Source organism: Acomys russatus, chromosome 26 (assembly GCF_903995435.1).
Source record: "Acomys russatus chromosome 26, mAcoRus1.1, whole genome shotgun sequence".
In the NCBI taxonomy this organism is placed as follows: Eukaryota; Metazoa; Chordata; class Mammalia; order Rodentia; family Muridae; genus Acomys; species Acomys russatus.
The window spans coordinates 8,618,997-8,633,711 of record NC_067162.1 but is presented as its reverse complement, the minus strand read 5'-3'; the positions used below and the strand labels follow the sequence as shown (position 1 = coordinate 8,633,711).

The 14,715-nt window shown below is 40.0% G+C and overlaps 1 protein-coding gene across 3 annotated transcripts in view; it reads right to left on the bottom strand.

The window, feature by feature from the left end:
• The window catches only part of Inpp4b (inositol polyphosphate-4-phosphatase type II B), a 345,013-nt gene that overhangs the window by 109,162 nt on the left and 221,136 nt on the right, over positions 1–14,715 (bottom strand). For all 3 annotated transcript variants that reach the window (XM_051169166.1, XM_051169164.1, XM_051169165.1), the window contains one exon: positions 5,246–5,449. In XM_051169166.1, coding sequence (XP_051025123.1) covers positions 5,246–5,449 — 204 coding nt within the window. The remainder of the gene's footprint in view (positions 1–5,245; positions 5,450–14,715) is intronic.

The window sequence follows — 14,715 nt, the reverse complement described above, 5'->3', positions numbered from 1 at the left end:
TAAGGATTAATTACCTCTAAGGAATGAAGAGGATTTAATTCTTTCTTACTAATATCAGGTCAATGGCTTCACATAATAGAAATCTAGGTAGTCAGAGAACAGACCAAGATATGTTTTGAATATCAATGTGCATAGGCACCACTGTGTTTGCCTGGAATATGATCTTCTTGTCACTACGGATGAGGTGAAAGATGGATAGATTAGCCCACGAGAGACATTCAGAATGCAGACTGTTGCTGCTTGCTTCTGGGGGTGCCTGGCTGGAGGTCTTTGTCTTGAACAGTCTGTAGTAGTACTTCACAAATATCTCTGCCCACTACCACTGCTTATGGAAACATCAATACATCTATCAACACTCCCACAATCTAAAACATTCGTGATTCCCCCAGATACTACCAGTCAAAGATCACAGTATAGCATTTGTAAGGACCCTTTTAGAAAGCCATTTAGAAAGCACAATATTTGGCTTCATTGAGTAACGGAGTAACGTTAATTTATTTTCTGATTATACAAGGACCTGATGAATGGAATGTTTGATATGACTATCACTATGGGCTTGACCATAAAATCAATATGACACTAATTTTCATATGTGAATATAAATACATTTATCATAAAACAGAAACGAAGCCATATGCTAGCTTAGGAAAGATTAGGATTTGTTTATGAAATCAGGTTTATGCCTCATTTTAAACTTTGTACTTACTTGCTATAAGTGAACAACATTTACACATTCAGATGCAGTGCCCTGTAATGTGTCAACGCATATGCAATGCCTAACGTTGAAGTCAGGTTAGAATACACATTATCTTAAGCCCTAATCATTTTTTGCATAGTAACAACATTCAAATGCATAGCTTTTGGAAATGTACAGTGTGCATCACTGTTTTCTCTAGACACCCTTTTCATGAGGAGCACAGTGCAACTTCCTGTTCCCAGAATAAACAGTAATTCATGGGCGTAACGTGAAGCAGAAATGAGTTCAATAATTTGAATGCTGAAACATAATTCAATTTGAAATGATAGTTTAGGATGTTTCCAATGATAGGAATGGTTTTGCTAGCTATGTGCCTCCCTAGAATGGATCAGAATTTAAAGTATGATAAGTTCAGTTTTTAAGCTATTTATTTGACTAGGAATAGCCAGATTTTGGCTCCAAAGCTACCAGTGTAGTAATGCTGGAATTAAACCACAGTTCTGTAGAGAATAGTGTAATTACTGAAGCCACAAAATCTGGGGCAGCCTAATAGTTCGGTTAGATGGTGCGTTTTCAATATTCTGGACAAGCTAATCTTGGGATCCCAGCTGCTGGAAGCATCTGTTCTAGCGGGGTACAGAGAAAAACTGGGATTTAATTGCGAACCCCGTGGAGTGTTCAATCAGTTAGTAACTAACATTCGGCAAATAACAGTCACTTTTCAGCATCACCTGTATCAGTTTCAACCTCTGTCCTGTCAACTTGATAATCATAGCCACATTCGTGTCATCATTTTTTTTTTCCCTCAAGGAAGCCAGTTAAAAGCAGAACATCCTCACAACAAATGTGGGTTAACAGAGACTCTTGTTCATGACTACAAAGGAAAAGCTGTTAGATGCCTAAGAATGAACTTGAGTAATTTACTAAGACGTAGTCCCTTCTCAGATGTTTACTGGAGGCTGTGGACTTCAGGCTAAGTCCTTGTTACAGTAAACTCCTGGAAGCTAGGTGAAATAAGCAGAGTTTACAACAAAGGCCCTGTAGACCTTTTCATTCAAATCCAAGTCAACGTAAGGCCGCAGGGAACACATTCACACAGCACTGAAATCTGATGGCATTCCTTTTAACGCATGGACTTACTTTCTGAAGGTAACTATATTAGTAGTGAATGTTGATAGCTTTCTAATCACTAATTAAGAAGGGTAATAATGCAAACTTGCCAGCCAAATCATGTCCCAGCACCACTTCTAAAGACATAACGATTATAGACATTGTCTTCAGGTTGACTCTGTCAGTCAGAGGTAAGAGCGTTCTGAGTGTCACATGGCTACTGTGACCGCTGAGTTTTTTTTTTTTTTTTTTTTTTTTTTTTGAGGGAGATTCTGTTTGGCTTCTTTTTTTTTTTTTAATTTTTAAAAAAATTTTTTATTAATTTATTCTTGTTACATCTCAGTGGTTATCCCATCCCTTGTATCCTCCCATTCTTCCCTCCCTCCCATTTTCCCATTATGACCGCTGAGTTCTTAAAGGAGTTTAAATCCCTTGACAGAGGAATTGTTTTAGTAGAAAGTAACTGCTGGAGAAAATCAGTAAGAGCGCTATATAACCATCACAATAATGATTTGCAAGCCTAGATAAAATATTCGGAGGAGGGAGTCAGAATTAACTGTATTGACTACAAATTTCTCCACCCTGTGTTAAGCTTGATGAACTATTTCTATGATTTCAAGAAACAGTGGCTTCTGGAGGAAATTCCTAGGATATACAAGGAGACGGAGGCACGCAGATCTGTTAGGCTCCAGATGAAAAGCAAGAGAAACTGGAAAGACACTATTAACTAGGGTCACAGTCAGGAAGCCTTTACTTTTCCCAGAGCAAGGTCTGTGATGTGCAGAGAGCTATGCAGACCACGGTTTACCTTGGCTGGTCCTTGGCGAAGATGGAAACCCTGACCGGCTTCCAAACATTGCTAAACTTGCACCAATGAGTTCCTAAGCTTCCTTCTTTCCCTTCTCCACCTTCCATGCCCTTCTCTCAGCTCAAGAGCTCTCCTTTCCATGAAAAGGACAGAAGCATCCATCCAGTCCAGATCCCCTCACCGAAGCTCCTTAAGTCCCTCGTACATCTCAGCTGCAGAAAACACCTCTCCTAGGACTCCTTAAATGAGAACTGAGTCTATTTCTCATTCTATGAGGGCCTAGAATTGTCCACCATCACCTCTACTTCCCAAGTGACCTTTCCATTATAGCTATGGTAAAAGTTAATCAATTCAAAAACAAAACAAGCAAAAGGGATGATTAACGATAATTGCATTTATCTGTTGCCTTGTGTCTATAGCCACTGCATCTCTTCACAGAGGTCAAACACTCTGCTTCCTATCTCGGGTGGTGAACTTCTGTTCACATGTCCATCTCCAGAGCAGCTTCGGAAGCCTCACTCTGACCACAACACTCTTGCACCATTCTGTCTAGACCTCTCTCTCAGGCTGCCATATACAGTAGCCACTTGTGTTTCTAGATTTCTGAATTCACTGTGGGCTTTAAGAGGCCACTGGGTCTCCTGAGGGGCTCCCAGTGTGCAGTGTAGTGAAACAGGTAATTCTGAACAAAGGAAAGGGATCTCTGTAAACCTTTCTGCCCGGTGGCATGACTCTGTCTCCTCTTTGAGCTTCGTAAGGCAGTTCTGAGTTCACACTGGACTGGACAAAATTCTGTTGCCAGAGACTATCATCCAGTACTCCAACCTTTGATGCTTGTGATACGTTCATTTTCCATAGGACTCTGAGCTCCAGGTGAGGACCTAGCATGGCTAAGTGTCCCATTGCAAAAACATACTGGACTGAAGACCCTGAAAATTACCTACAGAATAGTGAATAAGAAAGAATGGGGGAGGCCAACTTTACATAGTTGAAAAAGTTAGGGGTTTGTGAGGGGGAGTCACAAGGCAGTGGAAGAAAATGACAAAAACAAAGCACATCCAATTTCAAGTGTTTTATCTGATTCAAGATAAAAATGGTAATTATTACTCAAAAAGTTTAAATTTTTGCTTAAGTGATTTTTTATGTCCACTGAAATACTTTAAATTCACAATCCAGGTTTTATTGAATACTTAAACGTCTGACATTTACATATGTGTATGTCTAATTTATTTACATATCTATATCTGACTTGTTTATTTATGGGTATATATTCTACATATATATTTATATACGTGTACATACTAATATATATTACTAATGTATATATTACTACTAGAGGTCCCCAGGAATAATTTTGGTTGTCATAATAAGACTGTAAGTCACATATTTTAACCGAGAAGCACATATCAGTAACACTGTGACTGAATCTGACTAGGCCTGTCCAGGCATCACCATAAAATGATAAACCACTTCTTGTATACACATCCTAAGAGCCAAGCAGAACAGGTACAGATTTCATTTCACAGCTGAGAAAATTGAACTTGAGAGAGGTTAAGAGGCATGCACATCTTGGAGCTGTGAATAAATTGAAGAAGGTGCAGTTCTGTCCTGCTCTTCTGAAACGCTGCCATGTGGGATAGACCATCGCCATCAGCAAACACAACACTTCCTCAGCACTTCCCACGTGAAGCCTGAAGCTATATTTCCTTGGGTAGAGATTTTATCCAAAGGAAGATCAGTTACTATTTCACAGGCCCTCAAACCCTGTTCTAGAGACTTGACCTTTCAAATACCTTACCCTAAACAGTCTTAAAGTCCAGGCTGGGAAGAGAATCTAGAGCAGCTAGCATATTTTTTTTTTAAGCTTGGGATACAACAAAGGGATTCCAAAGTGCATGGGGATATGTGTGAACACGTGCATATGTAAACATACTCACTGCAGAGACACTCGGATGATGTACATGCTCATGAACAGCACACTGTTTTTCCTACTTCTGCCCACTTCCTGTTCCTCTCACCCTATTCCTCTCTACCAGAGTCCCTCCCACACTGTTTGCTTCTCTTGTTAATTTACCTTCACCAGTAGGTAAATTCAGACCCAGCTATGGGGCTTATGATATCTCAGCCCCCGTAAGCAATATCCGCTTAATCACAGCCTCACCAGTAGGATGTCAGAAATGTTTATGTCCACTCTCATTTAAACATGAATGTGTGTTTTCCAATATGCACATGTGTAAACTGTACCTAGCAAAAAGGAAATACTTGTTGTATCCTACAAGGGCTGACGTGACTTTTCACTCTTCTGAAAAACGTTTAAAATTCTAGATAGCTTGGCTATAAACAAAGAAGTGTATTATAGGGTTCTGCAACTTTGATAACTTAATCCAATGGCTTATTCTTGGTTGTAGACATGATTCCTTTGATAATAAGTGCATATTTATAACAAATACTTTTGATCAGGAATACAACTTTCAAATGCAACTTGCCCCTAAGGGAAAGTCTGACCTATCTATGCACAATGATGTTGTCACAGGTTTACAACTTTGCTTTAGTGAGAAGTGGAACTCTCTTATGACGCTCGCTGTTTCTTTGGGTGAAACCATGAAAGCAAATGGTGTGAGGAGACTTACCCATTCTTCTTCGTCATAGTCAGAATGATGGGGTATAGAGTCCTGTCTTCTCAGATGAGGGGTCTCGTTCTGGGGACTCGTCTCCTCCATGCTGTCCTTAGGGGAGGGTGGTTTCTTCAGGATGCCCCCTGGTCTTGCCGTGTAGAGAGCTAACAAAGCACTCCTGACCAGCTGATCCTTGAAGGCATGCACAAAGAGCTCAGTCTGGAAAGAAAGCCACAAGGATTAGCAACCCGTGGTAGGCATCTCTGTACAGAGCTGTGAAAAGGTCAAATGCAGAGTTGTTGGTCCCTAAGAGTTGTGTGCTGTAGAGAAAGCTCAGGTGCTGAGGAGGGAAAGCGATTCACGGCGCTCGATGGGGAACAGCTTTGGGATTGGGATGCTGCCAAGGATTGGAGTCCTCCTGTTTTAAGTAAAGGCTGAGGTTTTAAGTGCACTATAAACACCATCTGTCTCCTCAGTGTCTCCTTTGAGTGCCACCGTCTTAATCATTTCAACAACTACCTGCTGCCCCTCTCGAGGGATTCCAAACACACCCCGAAAGGAAACCCGATTGTGCTATAACTATTGTCTATTTAGAGCAGACCACAGGGGAAAAAGAAAAGATTTCATTGCAAAAAAAGTATTCAAAATGCTTTTCCATCATGGAAAGCTCTCAACGGAAGAGACAAAAGAGCAGTCTTCCCTATGAAAATACTTGTTATTTATAATTTATTATCAACCCCCACACACACTCTCTCCCTCACCGTATTATGCCTTCACTGGCACAATGAGGTATTCATGAAGTAACAGTGGAACTTGGTGTGGAAGATTTTACAAGCTACTGCTAAATGCCTAGTAAGTGTTAGAACCACCACAGCGTCCCCACAGTAAAGCATTTTACAACTGTGCTGCATAATTTCCAGGTAAAACATTTACTAGCTTTGTGCTGCAATATACTGGAGGAAGCAGTAATTGATTTTCTCTAATATGGTAAACTTCACGTGTGTGGGGGCCTAACACTGTGCTGAACTACTGGAGAAGCAAGCCAGCACTGACCAGTGTGATACACGGTTTGTATCAGATAGGTTAACTTGTCATCTTCCATAAATGTAGCACCCGCGGACAATGCCACCTTCATCACGGCTACATTTCAAAGTCACTGTGTCTTGGCCTACAGTGGCATGACTAACTCAAGGTTAGGAAAATTTCTCCATCTCTTCTTGTGAATGTCAGTAACTAAAGAAAACCAGGTAGTCCTTACACAAATGAGTGCCAAATTATTTATTATATCTGTATATTTTCTTCTTTCTCCCAATAGATCATACCATTCGAGTGGCAGTACAGAACTTGTGGTCAACCTTTCATCATTCAGATGTAAAACTGCATCTCCTGCTTTTCCATTGCTGTGATATGACCACATACCCAAGGCACCTCATGGAAGAATTTATGTGGGGCTTATATTTTCAAAGATCGTTGGGGTGAAGAGGATGGCAGGCAGGCAGGCAGGGTGCTACAGCAGTAGCTGAGAGCTCCCATCTCAGGACACAACCAAGAGGCAGAAAGAATAATCTGGACAGAGGTGAGTTTTTGACATGGCAAAGCCTCGACAAAGAGAGGCAGTGACCTCTCTTCCAACAAGGCCACACGTCTCCCTAATACTTCCCGAACACTTCCAGGGAGTGGGGACTGATCATCAAATGTACGGGCCTATGTGGGAAATTCTCATTCAAACTACCACAAAGGAAAAGAAGAGAAAGAGGAAAAAAAAGAAAGAGGAAAGAAAACAAAAGGAGGAAAAAGAAGAAAAAAAGAAAGGAGACAAAAAAGAAAGGTGATGTCTTTGTTCATACACTGCTCATTGGCAGCCCAGATAAAGCAGGTTGTAAGTTGTCAAACAAGCTCGCGTTTACTCCACACCAACCACCACTTGCAAGCAGCCCAGATGTTTGTGTCCCTTTCCCAACATTTTGAATAGCTACATGTCTCAGAACGAAATTTCCCTACTACAAACTGCCAATGAAATTGTTATCGATATAGAAGTTGATTGACTATCGTCAATATTCATCTGGTGTATTAGTAACCCTGTAAGAAACAATAAATGTGAGAAAGTGGATGTAAAATATTAACAATTGGAAAGTACTCTAGAATTTAGAATAAATAAGGAAAAGTCAGCTTACAACAGATAAGCACATGAAATAATTGTTAAAACGACAATGGAAGGTACAGAATAAGTAATAATGAAGAATTAGCTATATGGTATCCCATTTGGTCAGTGCAGATTTTTTTCAAAAAAATGGATAAACTCTTTTATTTATAGTTGTGAGCCTAGCCTTTACGTGCAGTAAACTTCGAACCCCTACCAGATCTAGCCAAGGTACAGGACATTCTCCACAGTTGAGTGGAGAGTTGGGACTGACTTTCACACGAACTCTGGTGCCCCATATTTGACCACGTCCCCTGGATGAGGAGGCCTGGTGGCACTCAGAGGAAGGATAGCAGGCTACCAAGAAGAGACTTGATACCCTATGAGCATTTATGGGGGCGGGGGAGGTCCCCCTCAGTCACAGTCATAGGGGAGGGGAGTAAGGGGAAAATGGGAGGAAGGGAGGAATTGGAGGATACAAGGGATGGGATAACAATTGAGGTGTAATATGAATAAATTAATAAAATATATTTTAAAAATGGATAAACATGCCATTTACATATTTTCTAATAGCCTTAATATACCCATCGATGCTACTTTAATTATCTAAAATGTGATTTTACTCCTATTAAAGTTAACCAAACATTTTTATCTCTTGCTAGATTCTTTCTTCTGTTTCAATACATCCTTAGCCAGCCTTCTCTGTGCTCCCTGCAACTACAGCTCCACTGTGTGCACTACAGACATAGTTGCTATGGAGACACACAGCTGTCCACACCAACTAGAATCTTCTACAGTACTTGGATCACTTGGTTTCCCAAATATGCTCACACAGACTTTCTACTTCATTTATTTAAATCTCACTTGAAACATAATACAACAGTGTCTTGCAGACCCTCTTATAACCACAGCTGCCTTTAGACAGCTAACTACAACGTGATAAACTTGCATAACACCCATAAGAGCTGAGCATCGCCTTTCTTTTTTCTGTGGAAAACTTTATCTGGATCATTGGAAGCTCTCTGGACATACTGAAACCTAAACACAGAGTCACATTTGATCCAAAAATACTACATAATCCATTTTCAAGATCCAAGTGACTTGGGGAAAATGTCTTAGTCTCCTTGAAAAACACAAGTACAGGTTAGATGGTTTATAATCAAAATAGCAGTTTCAGGAAATGATTAGATCACTTAATTCAACCCATTTGCGTATTGCTATTCTTGCAACTGGCTGGTGTAAGACTAGGAATGCTAAATTCATGAGAATGTTTTTATCTTGTTTCTGAGTTACTTATTGATGCTCCTTGAAACATCTTTATGTTTTAACTCAGCTTACATTACATTAAGAGGTGGGGGTGGGGAGAACAAAGCTTTCTAAATTTTGTGTAAATGTTGTAAAAAGGATAGGTCAAACAATTGATTCAAAATGTTGTTTGGATGACGTAGTGAATGATAAAAGAATAAACTCTGAACCGATGCATAGTTTATTTCCTGTGTTTCAGAAATGTTTAAAATGAAAGAAAAATGTGACTTTACAAGCGAAATATTTTTTGAACTTCATATTTCCATGCTACCATCCTTCAAGGCAAAATACCGAATTATCTTAAAGTTTAAAACCTCTAAAAATGACTTCTCTTGGGAATGACTGAAGAGGATTTCCTAGGTCTCTGAATATTAATGACAGAAGAGTGGTTAGGACCTGTTCACTTAAGACTACCACTTTCCACTAAAGAACGCAACAATTTCAGAAAAATCTATTCTTTTAAAAAATGTTATTTTCATTAAAATCAAATTTAAGGCAATGCCGAGCAAACCACATCTGTAGTGTAAAAGTAATTGGCAGCATGAGTAGGCGCTAGCTAAGTTAATAGTTACATATACAGCAAGAAAAACTATTTACTTTTATATTTGATATGCTTTGTTTATTTCAATTAGAAAATACTTTTTTTTCTTTTTTTATTATTAATTTATTCAAATTGCATCTCAGTTGTTAGCCCATCCCTTGTACCCTCCCATTCCTCCCTCCCTCCCATTTTCCCCTTACTCCCCTCCCCTATGTCTGTGACTGAGGGGGACTTCCTCCCCCTGTATCTGCTCATAGGGTATTGAGTCTCTTCTTGGTGACCTATTATCCTTCCTCTGAGTGCCACCAGGCGTCCCCATCCAAGGGACATGGTCAAATATGGGGCACCAGAGTTTGTGTGAAAGTCAGTCAATTAGAAAATACTTTTATATTCGACTGTTAGCTTACTGATTTCCCCCCAAAATTCCTTAAGGGAACTTGTACTCAGCAGCCAGGAAGTTACTGACACACTGAATATTTGTGTACTTGATCTTCACTAACCCATGTAACCACTTTCTCAGTTTATACAAAATGGCACTTGCAACCTGTGAAGGTTTTAATTCAGTTTAAACTGTAAAGTGCTCTCTTCTCTTTACATGGCTCTTTCTTGACCGAATTCATTATAAGGTTTCCTTTTGAGCCCCATCACACCCTGGTTCTGGACATTGAATGTGATGCCAGGGAGCTTAAATTCCTTTCTCTGAAGTATTTCTTCCTCTCTGGTGACTTGAAAGCCCCCCACAGGCGTCAGTATCGTCATTATGCCCCAGTCCCTGAGACTCATCTCCACGCACCCTTGGAACCATCGTAGGCAACCTCAGGTCTTCAAGGTCTAAGACAGCCAATGTGAACTCAGAGTCGGGTTTTGTATCTGCTTTGTGTCCTTGCAGTTGTGTTCTAAGGATCTTACCATCAGATGATGTCATTGCTCTGCAGCAACGGAGATGAGATTGAGAATGCAAATTCCTGGAGTATTTCCCCTGACCTCTCTAGGTGGGATTACCTCTGAGTTTCTCCTAGCTGAACCCTCCCAGCAGCAATTTAAGAGTTGGACCTTTCCTTTACATCCACAGTAAATCTCCTTAGTGCAGTCAAATAGACGTTCCCCACCGTGCCTTTACAGGTGATATTTTTTGTATTCTTCCCCCCTTCCCCCCTCCCTCTCTCCCTTCCTCCCTTCTCTCTCTTCCCCTCCTTCTTCCTCCTCCCTTCCTCCTCTTTTTCCCCTCTCTCCAGGATGTTCGTTAAAAGCTTCAAATATTAGAATATAGATTCAGTTTTAGCACTGGATCAAAACTTGTATGTTTAACAAGGTCTCCCAAAAGCATGACTTACATAGTGTGATATCCAGTACATACTGACCAGTAATGTAAATACACTTTTACCACTCCATCTGTCTATTGCTATAGGGATGACATGCACGAAGAATTTATTTACTATTAAAAAATGTCTCTCATGAACTCTGGTGCTCCCGATTTGATCACATCCCCTTGGCAGGGAGACCATGAAGGCACACAGAGGAAGGTGATGCAGCCTATCCAGATGAGACCTGATAGGCTGTAGTCAGATGGTGGGGGAGGAGGGCTCCCCTTGTCAGAGGCCTAGGGGGGAATAGGATGAAAGAGGGAGGGAGGGTGTGAACAAAAAGACACAAACAAGAGGATATAAATTACTGGGCAAATAACTAGGCATTAGCTAGGTTTCTGGTCTGGTTATCAGTGTTGTAGGAGGAAGAATTTTAGTTCTCCCTGTTTATGAGTACAACATTCTACTAGCTGCTTCAGTAAGTGGCTGGTGGAATCTGATTTGCATTTCCTACTTCAATAGGTGGTTAGTGGAATCTCATTTGCATTTCCTATTTCAATAGGTGGTTAGTGGAATCTCATTTGCATTCCTCTCTGGAAAAATGATGCTGAGAAACTGCATGTACTTACTTCCTGCTCATATATATATTTTGTGGTGGAGTATCTTTTGACTCTTTTCCTCATTATTAATTGGCTTGCTTGTCTTATTAACTTGCATGAACACTTTATATATTCTGATACAGGACCTTTATGAGACACACGTTTTCCATATTTTTTTCCCCAAGTTTGTGACTTGCCTTTCCTGACTTGTTTTGTTTTTAATTAAACACTTATTTTGGAAGGCAGAGAAGAACTTGCCAAAATCATTTCTTTCCTACCACCATATGAATCTTGGAAATTGAAATTAGGATGTCAGGTCTGGCCACAGGTGTCTTAATTCTATGAGCCATCTGACCATCCCCTCTTTACTTTTACATCTTCTTTAAGATTTTATGTTTTGGTGTGTGTGTGTGTGTGTGTGTGTGTGTGTGTGTGTGTGTGTGTGTGTGTCTGTGTCTGTGTGTCTTGTGTAGGTTTGTGCATGTGAGTAGAGTTTCACTGAGGCCAGAAGAAGGTGTCAGATAGGTGGGATCTGGAGTTCTGGGATACGGCTTGCAGCCAGGTGTAGGTGCTAGAAAACCAGGTCCTCTGGAAGAGCAGCAAGTGTACTTCACTGCAGAGCCACCTCTACAGACCCCACCTTTTACTTTCTGAATAATGTCTTCTCAATCAGGAAAATTTTATACTTTTGTCATTATCTTTTAATTTCCCTTTTTGCATATTTGTATTTTCATCAAATTTATCCTTTCCATTTTTTCTTTTGAATCTGAATATTGTCTAAATACACTTTATACATTCTCAAAGAATGAATAAAGATGATTTAGTATAGAAGAAAAATATAATTTCAATGCAGGGTTCTGTGTATCATTTGTTCATGGAGGCAGGAGAGGTATGGGGTGCTCTGGAAGTTACACACAGTGGTGAACTTCCATATAAAGTTCTAAAGACCCAACCCAGGCCCTCTGGAAGGGGAATTAGAACCCTTAACCATGGAACCATCTGATGTGCAAGTTTTCAACACGAGTTTGGTATTTGTTTATCGACTGGCATACAGTTTATTTTTATATTATCAGTTGTTCAATTTTTCTTGTATTATTTTCAATACTCTTTTGCTCCAATGTAAACTGAGGTTACTTGAAATAAGTGAGAACCTCTCGAGAGCCTTGTTTTAGAGCCTTACTCATGGGGACGAACCATAACATGGTGTCAGTTTTCTTTCAGATCCACTATGAGACCCAAGGTTTCCTTAGGATTCTACTCAGAAAATACCTAGTAAGTCTTTTTTTTTCTTTGCTGGTGCAAAGATAAAATACTCATAGCACTGTCTGAGAACAGAAATAGTTCTACTGGCTAACGTCTGATATTTCTTTAAACAAGCATGAGTCCGTCAAGTAAAGACTTAAACATACCCACAGAGCACCAGAGCTCTATGTTGACGTCTCCCTTCATTAAACTATACTCTGTGAATCTAGCTAACCCAGAATTCCCAAAGTCAAGTTCCTGCTTTTTCATCGAGAAATACAGTTCAGATTTCCTCTCCTGCACTGCAGCCTGAAAACAGCCTCAGGGAGCAAGCTGGCCACACACAAGGGTCCTCCTCTTCTCTGCTTTTGAAAGCTGGAGCCCATTTGTCCAGCATCCTTGTTGAAAGGGAGTATGCATGCGTACATCTGCATCCCATGCAGTGCCTCCTGACACAAGGCCAATGCTGAGCACTGTCTTTGTTTCTTCTGTCCCCCTGTTTACAAAGATAATTTTTCATCGTATGTTATTTCACTAATAAAATATTTACAATTTGATGGGGACTAAGGAAAGCAGAAACATTAATTCAAATCCTCAAGTTTCAACTGAATTTGAGGATGTATTTCTGTAGTTCCTTTTTTTGTCCTCCAAGTATATATACGTTTAGCAACCATTAGCAAACAAACTATCCCTCTCCTTCCTATTGTAGGATATTTGACACTACTGTAAACCCTGAGATTGTGAACTGGAAACAAATCTGTTTCTAATTGTGCTGTGGCTCAGCCTTTGATCCTGTACTTGCGGTGTGTCTCAGCCCAGCCTTGGCACACAAGAACTGAAGGAGGGACATGGAGCTGAAAGGTATTAAGGCTTTTTCCTCTAGGGTGTGGGCTCAGTAGGAAGGTCAGAGCTTTTGCTGTCTCTCTGAGCTAGCAGGATTTCACCCTTGCATCTGGCTCCTGGGCTTCTATTAGGAAAATCAAACATTCGGCATTTGGGGGTTTTATCGTTTTTGTTTCTGTTTTTTTTTTTTAATTTAATTTTTTAATTTTTATTTAAGAAATTTATTCAGGTTACATCCCAATTGTTACCCCTCACTCACTCATATCTTCCAGTTTCACTCCTCATCCCTATTTCATCCTATTCTTCTTCCCTTGGCTGTGACAGAAGGGGACCTCCTCCCCCACCCTATGATCACAGCCTATCAGGTCTCATCCAGACAGCCTGCTTCCCCCTCCTCTGAGTGCATTTTGTTTTTTAAAGCCACACCTTCCTATTGTCCTTTCAGCTGGGCAAGAGATGGACCTAGGCATGGCTGAAGGATGAAAATGAAGAATCCCTCTTAGCACCTACACAGCCACCATAGTCTTCTCTCCAGTACCACACCTCACTCTAATTTCTGAACACTGGCTACCGGTGCTGCCCTTACGGTAAGAAATTTGAGAAAAATCTTGAGTTCAGAAAGAAAGAGTTTCCATTCTTCTTGGAACATTCATTAGAAGATATACTGAGACAAAGGATTCAGATATAGCTCAGTGTGTTTGATGGGCGTGTGTGAGACCCTCGGTTTTATCCCCCATACCATAAAGGACATATAATAGTTTTGGTTATAACATAACTTAACAATATTGTACTGTAGGACAAGAGTATGTAGTAACCACTCATTATTATGACTTTTCACTTGTGCTCTCAAACACACATATTCCTTACACCAATAGATCACGGATACAGTGGTATAAACTCAAAGAAGCTTGAGACAGGGACACGTTTGTGTAGTGTTACCAATCGTTTAACATTTCTGTGCCCCAGTTTATAATGAGAACACTAACAATGTTTGATGGGATTATCAATAGCGAACATCGGAAATGATAACTTCCCCACGTAGTTGCTAACGTTGAGGAGATCACTGTAAGGGAGTGTTAAATCGATCCTGCAGCAAATGGCACTCTTCTCAGCCATCATCATCACTGAGGCAAACATTACCATCGAAACTCTGGACTCTCTCACGGGACCAGAGCTTATTCGCATGTTACTCTGTGCCCCTTGAATCAGGCACAGGGACAAGGAAATAGTTTGAATTTAGATTTTTCATATTTCATATGTATATATACATATGTTTTGAATTGTATGTTTGTTTTTTTAGAAGTACATGATCAAAAATAGATAAAATTTTGCTGTATTTGGATTTGTAGAAAATTGGTAGATTTTAGCTGTTCTTGCCTCAAATGCACCAAAAAAGGTAACAATAAAATTTTGAAAATGATAATTTGCTTCACCCTAGTGACCTTTGAACACTAAGATCGTATTTCTGCCTTAAATCAATTTTATAAACTTGTTTTAAGACTAGATATTAT